Source organism: Benincasa hispida, chromosome 8, assembly GCF_027475165.1.
Source record: "Benincasa hispida cultivar pf3 chromosome 8, pf3_genome.v1.1, whole genome shotgun sequence".
In the NCBI taxonomy this organism is placed as follows: domain Eukaryota; kingdom Viridiplantae; phylum Streptophyta; class Magnoliopsida; order Cucurbitales; family Cucurbitaceae; genus Benincasa; species Benincasa hispida.
Window position 1 is genome coordinate 34830167 of NC_143485.1, and position 9126 is coordinate 34839292.

The 9126-nt window shown below is 36.5% G+C and overlaps 1 protein-coding gene across 1 annotated transcript; it reads right to left on the reverse strand.

The window, feature by feature from the left end:
- Positions 1-1125: 1125 nt before the first annotated feature.
- LOC120083371 (C3HC zinc finger-like protein) lies at positions 1126-8843 on the reverse strand. The gene is made up of 7 exons (XM_039039103.2): positions 8374-8843; positions 7967-8192; positions 6721-6844; positions 6264-6598; positions 4751-5996; positions 4066-4259; positions 1126-1652 (listed from the first exon to the last, which is right to left on the reverse strand). The coding sequence occupies exons 1-7, from the start codon at positions 8478-8480 to the stop codon at positions 1557-1559; spliced, it is 2328 nt and encodes a 775-aa protein (XP_038895031.1). The 5' UTR covers positions 8481-8843; the 3' UTR covers positions 1126-1556.
- Between the last annotated feature and the right edge of the window lie 283 nt (positions 8844-9126).

Below are 9126 nucleotides of genomic sequence, written 5' to 3' on the forward strand. Positions count from 1 at the left end.
CAGACAACAGTAGATTTAGTGACCGACAATAGTGGGGAGGAAGAAAAGAGAAAAAGTCTCAGATGGGGGAAGAGAAAGGGGCTGCAGCATTTAAGGGACCATGGTACACGACTTAGGGACTTAGGGTAATCATAGACCTAGTCCACGATTACCTTGGTCAACTGCATGACTGCCACATTGGCAGTCTACGCGTGCCAGATCACAGGGACTCGTGTACCGAGTATACGATTTAAACGTAATCGTGTACCGAGTACACGAGTAAGAAACCTATTTTTGTCAATATTATCCACTCAACCCTATTTTTATTAATAATTATTAAAATAACATTGTTTTTTTTTTAAAAAAAAAATGTAATTTGAGCTTAATTTTCAAAAGAGTTATAATTAAGGCCCTATTTGATAACCATTCGATTTTTAGTTTTTTGTTTTTTTTAAAAAAAATTAAGTCTATAGACATTACTTATACCTCTAAATTTCTCTTTTTTTTGTTATCTACTTTTTACCAATGGTTCAAAAAATCAAGCTAAATTTTGAAAATGAAATAAAGCAAAATTTAAAAACTTCTTTTATCTTTTGAATTTGACTAAAAATTCAATCATTATATCTAACAACAATGCAGATTATTATAAGAAATGAAGAGAAAATAGACTTAACTTTCAAAAACCAAAAACAAAAAAAGAAATAGTTACCAAACATGACCTAAATTATCATTTGATAACAATTTGATTTTTTAAAATTAAGTTTATAAACAAAACTTTTCCTATTGATTTTTTTAATTTTCTTTTGCTAACTACTTCTAAGAAGTGTTTTCAAAACCTAAGTAATGTTTTGAAAACTTGAATTTTTTTTTTTTAATTTAGCTAAAAATTAAAATGCTTATTTTAGTCGGATAAAATAAGTTGAGAGAAAACAAACACAATTTTCATAAACCAATAACTTAAAAAGAAAATGTTATTAAATATGTTTAGGGACCGTCTAGATTGACTAGAGAAAAAGGTTTTTATCAAAAAAACCATTTTTATTTAATATTTTTGACAATTTGTTGAAAAATACACGCCAAAAACTATTTTAAACAAACTTTTAGTCTCACCAATGTGAACAAATTTATAATAGTGCTACACTCGACTTTTTAGTACAATAAATGTGGAAGTATGAAAAATTTCAACCTTCATCCTCAAGAAGAATACAAACAAATTACTAACTACGCTCTAAATAGTGACCTTATAAATTAATGACAATAGTTCGATAACTCTCTAAATTGATAGCCCTCAATTTGTCACTCTCAACTTCAATACTATGTTCCAAGAAAAACTGCAATCTGGCAATGGAGGTCGAGTCAAAATTACCTTTACTATTACAAAACCCCACAACTATTATGAGAAAAAATAGATACTGATATGACAACAGATATATTCATGGTAGAATTTACTCAATAGGGAGGGAACGGCATGGCATGAAAAACCCTTCTCCAAAGGGTGTTATCTCATAATACCTTAGAAGAGGCAGAAATTCAATCCTCGAAGCTCTGTCAGGTTCATATGTGACTGAAAGCAGTGTCTAATGCTTGGTGCTCTCGTTAGAAACTAGACTGCTTTTCAATTTCTTCGCAGAAGACGTGAATAGATTTCGAACGGATGTAACAGGATCATCAACCTGAAAAAGTAAACACGGTTTTTAGAGTTGATTCACTTGAGATGAAACTCATAATAAAGAAAATCTTCTGTGCATGTGGACACAAGGGCAAAACTACAATAGGGCATTTAAGAGAATAAGTTCTTTAAGTTTGAAGTTAATATATATATATATATATACAACCACTTTCATTGAGAAAAAATGAAACAATACAAGCACGGGCATACAAAAAACCAAACCCACAAAAGAGAGAAGTCCTATAAAAAGAGACTCCAACCAACTATGCAAGAGAATGTCTATGGAATAGTTACAAAAGATCCTCAAAATCGAAGCTGACAAAGAAACGTGATAGCGAATGCAGGACCAAATTTCACTAGGATCCCTATCTCTCCCTCTAAAAGTCTTGTCATTTCCCTCGCCCCACAAAGTCCATAAAATGGCACACACCCCAACATGTCATAAAAAATGACCCTTCTCCCCTCGCGACAGATGGAGAAGGAACTCCTCAATCATACTACAAATACCCCCTACGAACCAAAGAGACGCCAAACATCTGGAAAAACAGCTCCCAAACTGAACTAGCATACTGACACTGCCAAAGGATATGATCCAAGTCTTCCCGTCTTCCGACAAAGAAGATAGCAGAACGACCCAACAAGCAAAGATAATTTCCTCACCGTCAATCCATCATATTAACACGACCATGAAGAACTTGTCAGGTAAAAAACCTCATTTTCCTAGGGATCTTAATCCTCCAAAGAATCGAGAAGACCGAAAGACCTATGAGAGAATGATTAACCATACTTTGAAAAAAGGATTTACATGAAAATCCCTCCAAAGGACTAGGATTCTATACTCTCACATCCCTTCTCCCAATTCTAAATGTATGGCTTTCAAGTAAGACAAGAAGAGAGGTCACATCCACCATTTCCCTATTGGAAAGAAGATGACGGAAACTGAAAGAAAAGGAACACGAGCTCCCAGACCAAACAAGAAAGTCAACCACAAAATGATTCTTTTTGGAAGATAAGTGAAACAATATCGGGAATAAAGCACAAAAAGGTCTCTCTCCCCACCCAATGGTCTTCCAAGAAATAAGTGTCCCTCCCCTCTCCCATCACACAATGAACAAGGTTAACAAACGAAGGGAGCTCTTTCGAAATATCCTTCCACAAGTCCTGATGTGTCCCTCTACTCCCTTTAGCCCACCACTGGAAAGGATGGTGGCTATGAATACTAGCAATAATCTTGTGCCAAAGAGAGTTGGGCTCAAAGAAAGAAATGTCATAACCATTTGCCTAAAAGAGCTTTGTTACATGATCTAAGGTTTCCACTCTCAAGACCCCTCTTGAGATCGACTTCTCCACAATTTTCCACCTAACCAAATGAGCACCTTTACCTTTCCCTTCATCAACCCCTTCCCAAAGGAAGTCATGCATTAATCTCTCCACATCCTTACAATCCTTAGTAGGGGCTCTAAAAAGGGAAAAGAGGTAAATAGGTAAGCCAGATAGGACTAACTTGATCAAAGTGAGCCTTCCCGCTTTGGAAAAGAAACCTCTTTTCCAAGAGGCTAACCTTCTTCTAACTGTGTCCACCAGTAGATCCCACAAAGCAATCAACTTAGGGTTACTTCCAAGAGGAAGACCAAGGTAAGAAGAGGAAAGGTCTCGAAGCTCCCACCCCACCATATCCGACCATCTTCTAAGCTTCCCAACCTCACAATTAATCCCCATTAAACTACATTTACTCCTACTAATCTTCAAACCATAAATCTCTTCAAATGTTGGAACTGAGAAATCTGTGTTTGGGGTGTAGAGTTTAGGATGTAGAGTTTGGGGTGTAGAGTTGTGAAGATAGAATTTCTCAATAAATGTGCAAAAGAAAAAAAGAGGGAAAGATTAAGTTCCTCGATAGATGTGCAAATTTCAATCGTGAATATTATTAAAGTAGGTGGAGTTGAGTTATTTAACACCGACTTATAAAATCGGTGGGCCAAACACCCCATAGACTGACAACTACTACTCCAATCATGTTGATTTATGCCAATATTTTATTTTATTTGGTTTTATTTATTGTAATTATGCGGTAGGATTCTTCCCTTCTATGTCAATATTTTCCTTATTAAGTTTGTATTCTATTTAAATTAGGGCTTTGTACCCTTGTAATGAGAAGAAAAGTGAGAAATAGTTTCACAAATCATTATCAATGAATGCTATGGATTAACTACTTGGGACTCAGTTTACTGAATTTGTTCCAACACAACTTCAGTCTACAACATGGTCTTTCAAAAATAAGGTTACCATTTCTAACAAGTGAAGGCCAAAATGGTATTGGCAGAACCAATCTACCGTGTCATGCCATCACTCTTCTGCATTATAATATTAATAGAGTGAACATCTATGTTGCTCGACTACTGGACGTTCATACGTACCTTAATGAGGGACGCTGATGGAGCGTTCCTAGGTGAATGTGGTGAAGAGTTTTTTTCACGCTGTAAAGCAGTTAGGGTTTGTTTCCATCCAGGTGCGACATTTCCTGTGGCAATCCAAGGGCAAAAAAGTCTGTGCTGCCTGATTGGATCGAACTCCATTATACTACCCAATGATACACCCTTAGAATAATCCTCTGCAAGGAATAAGATAAAAGTAATGAAACGTGATTCATCATATAATTTATCATTTAAAAATAATGACTTGGGAACGGTAACAGACAGGATACGAACTTGGCAGGACAAAAATACATGTACAGGGTTGATTATTTTAACTTGTTGGTTGGCCAGCTGCTAGGATAGTCTAGGATAAATTATATAGAGAATTCCTACTCGATCAATCTAACATTTGATACTTTATGCTGATGTTCAGGCATGCATGGGGGTATCGTTAGAAAGCAGAATACTTGCTCATAGACAACTTACCTCTCCACTTATTCCACACAATTTTTCATTCAAACAATTGAACTTGAATAATTATTGCACTTAGATCTGCCAATACCACTGAATTAAAGCACAAAGCCACCGAGTATCTTAGGGGTTGTCTTACCTATGGCCATAATAACTAAAGAATCTATAAACATGCTGTACCATTCGTGGAAAAAGAAGGATTAAGAGAGTGTGGTACCTCCACCATGGGCAATATGCTTGCTGTTCACAGAGGTATGCACTTTGTCAATGGTGTCACCTCCTCCACGGTCTTGGTTTTCTGAGGTAGTGTGGTTATCAGAACCAAGTTTGTCTTTCATCGATTCATTCATACGGGCAATATCTGTATTTGTATCAACTTCAAGGCATGAGGATTTACAAGGGGTCACCTGCGAGTCGGGCAAAGAAACCTCTTTGCTATTTGAAGTATCAGTTTCTGAAACCTGTTGTGAATCACATTGGTAAGAGACATCAGAAGGCAACTCCTTTTCGCTGCATTCACTACTTGTAATCATAACAGCATCTGTTGACGTCAAAGGATTTTCAACTGGAGAAGGTAGGGGATGCAGATCTGCAGATTTGTTATCAGAATCCGACCGTATTGAATTCTCAGCATTCTCCAACACTTCAGTTTTCTGCGCAGGAACAATCTCTGTCCTCTTTACTTGAGTTTCTTCAGTTGAACCATTCAAACTAGATTCAGGTAAGCTTCCCTGATCAGTAACACTCGTACCTTCCAACAAAGGGGTCTGATCATCACCAGAAGTACCGCGTCCAGGATCAAGTGCTTGATTCTGTAACAATCTTATGTCTTCTGGCTGATCAATTTGTCCAGTACAGGTCGTATCTTCATTGCTTTTGCTATTTTGTAACATATTTTTATCCGAGGAATCAGCTTGGACCATTTCTTGGTCATTATACACCCGCTCACTAAATTTTTCATCATTGAATAGCCTAGCCCTTAAACTTTGGCCAATTACAGGCAAAGTGATGGTGGCCTTGAAACTCTGTCGTGCAGGGGTAGGCCCCCCTGCAATTGTTGAAGTTAATTTTGATATACCAACATTACCAATACCTGCATGATTGATGATGCTCGTATTGGCTGAGTCATTAGTACCTGATTCACTGTTTAATTCAGTGGGTCCAACCAATCTGATGATCTCCACAGGCCTAGGAATTGTATGGAAATTCCATAATCCAGCGCTAGCCCCACAGAGCCGGCAATCTAAAACAACAGAATTGGGCTGAGATTGCAGTTCACTAGAAAGCTCAGCAATTCTATTCCCATCTACATTTTCTTTGGTGGCAGCAGTGATGAGATTGACAGTAGGACGTGAATCCAAAGTGGTGGATTTCTTGAGAGATTGATCTGACCCCGTCTTGCAGTCAACTACATAGGGCAGTGAACGGGGTTCCCATCCAAACAAGCTAATTAGCTTTAGAGCCTGCAATATTTTAAATTTAGTTAATTTCATTGAGAACCAGAGAACTTTTCTTAAGAATTATGGGGAAACAATCTGTTACATTTAAGGGAAAATCCAAGTACTTATATCGTTTTGTCGCCAGTATTGGTCCTAAATTTTAGTAAAATACAAAGCCAACCTCAGAAAGAGTGGCAAAGGTTGAGAATAAAATAAATGACAATGATAAACAACTCCTAAGAAGATTTGTAATTACTGGAATTGTAGGGATCGATGGAGCAAGAGCAAAACCTGATAGTATACTTTAGCAGTATCTGAGTCATGTCCATCTCCTAGGTACTCAGATTTGTTAAGAGAATCATTACCAAATTCCTCCGAGGTTAATTCTTCAAGAAATTGCTTGAGATGGGGACTCTTCGTCCATTTGAGAAATGAAGACGAAATAACAGGGAGAGTTGAAAGATGTAGTAACATAGAATAACGCTCCCGAAATTTATTAACTAAAATTGGAGGAGGGGTAGGAGGAAAATCAGCCAATGCTTCATCACAGGCATTATCTATCCAGGGACAGAGTAACTTGTGCCCATTGTCCAACTTTAAGCTAAATACCAAAGCAGCCTTCTCAACTGAGAGGGGGAAAACACAGAACAATTCATCTTTAGTGAAAAAGAAAAATGGAAAGAAAAAAAAACAGGGACAAACGTGTCACATTCTTGCAGTAATACATATGTGTGGTAGAGAATCATACCTTGTTGCTGATTCCAAGAAGATGGAGTAGAGAAAAGGAGACGAGCCCCGCATGATTCACAAGCAATCGTATCCATATCTACATTGATCCAACCTCTTCTAGCACAATTTATAGCATTTACCACCTATGAAAGATTCAAAATTTTCTAATATTAGAATCAAAGAATATCCAAACTGTGTATATGTTTTTCATAGAAGAGAAAAAAAGGGACATTAACATAAAATCAGATATTTGCAAACTACATATAGAACCATATACTCTCTCCAAATTCATTGATATGGAAATACTGAATACCTAGTAAAACCAAATAAAAGTCTACTGAAACAAATCACAACTCATAGAGAAATATTATACAGTGTGAAAGACTGATCAAATATAGACATTAAAAGGAGAAACTTGAAGGGCAGGATGAAGAAACATCTGTATCATCACTAAGGGAATATGGAGATAAACAGAAGGTTTATGCAGATATAAAAAGAAAACGTTTGTGATCAAGGATACTATAAAAGGTTTGGCATCCAGAATTTGTTTTATACTGAGGCAAAAAGTAGTGATAAGTTCTCTGAGAACTTTGTACAGAAGAGTGTTGTGAACTTGAATATTAGAGTGTGCCAGGAGAATATGAGATAATAGAGAAGTGAGGGCATGAATGAAGTAAGAAAAGATCACGTAAAAAATTCAACAACCTAATGAAAAATAAGTGAAATATGCGCATAGCCAACAAAACATCATTTCCAATTGCCAGAGAGAATAGTTGAGTTATAAAATTTTTCGATCCGACCCTGCTTGCTATAGTATTTATTTCCTAATCAGAGAAGAAATGAACTAATTTCCAATAGTCAAGAGGGTGTAGTTGAAGCACAAAACATTGTCATTGACTTGAATGTGGTTAATCTTTTAGAAAGAATCAGAAGACACTGTAAACCCGATCCTCTTCTCCATTGCCCAAAATAGATATTTCCTAAAATTGTATCACGAAAAAGAGAACCCCACCTCCACCGAAACTTTAAACTGTGATCAAAGGCAGTCCACCGAATACAAAAAAAAAAGGGAATTCAGCTGAACTCCAAAATATCATCAGAAAACAGAATTGAATAGCATATATTTCCAAGGAAAACCCACGACTATGAACCAAGTAAAATATCCTCTAACCGAACGAATAAGCACAAACACTACAAAACTGAAAATTGAAAGTAAAGGAAACATCCGTACAATGTTAAGAAGAAAGTGGAATAACTGAACCAACCTTAGGTTTACCAAACCATGTCATGGATTTGAATGTGGTTAGTCTTTTCGAAAGATCTCCACGGTCCCAAGGCCTGCATAATGGAGCATCAGAGGATCCAACAGAAGCTGAAGAATGCTTCTGCAACGCCTCAATTACATCACTTTTTGACCTCAGCTCTCCCACCACCAAAGCAGACGAAGAATATGGCCGTTTTTTCCCTCTCGACAATTGTACTCCGGATGGACTAGCATTTGAACAAAAATATTCATGTTAAACAGGATGAACAATCACGAAGTTTAGCCAGCCTATTGCCAAACCAAAAACACAGAAACTAGCTAAAATCAGCTTATACTTTCATGTTCTCGAGAACTAACACAAATGGAAAAACACAATGAGCTAAGAAAATAAAAGAACAGCGAAAAAACCTGGAGGAGGAAGGGGAAGATGCGGAATTTGAGTTTGGAGTGGGTTGTGTATTCTGAAAGAGCTTGTCCATGATGGAATGAAATCTCTTCTCTGAATCCTGTGACATGGATTGATTCGCAAATCAAAATCTCGACGGAAAATTAGGAGTTTGCGACGAAGCTGCAAATCGAGGGCTCCGGCAAAATTCAATCGTGCGGCTTTTTCTTCTGTTTGTTTGTTCGGCTTCGGCGACTGAACGTAGTATCAATCGGTCTGTGTCTCCGTCGCCGACTCGGCCCTCACTTTAGAGATGGACGGCAATGGCAGCATCTGTAATTTTGCATCGACGCCATTGATTTGATGATCTTAAGATATGTTCTTATAATTTGACAATATTTCTTTTGAGATTATTTTAGTTTAATACTAATTCCAATCTCAAAACTTTTGGTAGAATGTATAATTTTGTTCATTTTGTGTCTAACAGATAATTATTTTTTACTTGAAATTTTAAGATTTAATTAGTATTTAGATTTCAGTGTCAAAATAAACATAGTATTTATATTATTAAAAAATTTGATTCTTCTATCCCATCTATGGTAAAAAAAGAAATAATTTAATTTTATTCTAGCTATGTTTTAAGTCAATCAATATTTTAGAGTTCTAAAATTTGGAACATTTTTTTAAAATTACAATTTATTCTTATGTATACACAATTTCAAGATTTAGTGTGCAACCATATTACAAGTGTCAGTGGAGCTCAATATTAGGGGCTT

Bases quoted from the DNA above. Each gene is read 5' to 3' on its own strand.
- LOC120083371 (XM_039039103.2), bottom strand. From the start codon at position 8,480: ATGTCACAGGATTCAGAGAAGAGATTTCATTCCATCATGGACAAGCTC. The intron at 6,845-7,966 runs GTTGGTTCAGTT...AATCTTTCATAG, and splicing joins CATGGTTTGGTAAACCTAAG to GTGGTAAATGCTATAAATTG. The intron at 5,997-6,263 runs GTTTTGCTCTTG...AAAATATTGCAG, and splicing joins CTGCTAAAGTATACTATCAG to GCTCTAAAGCTAATTAGCTT.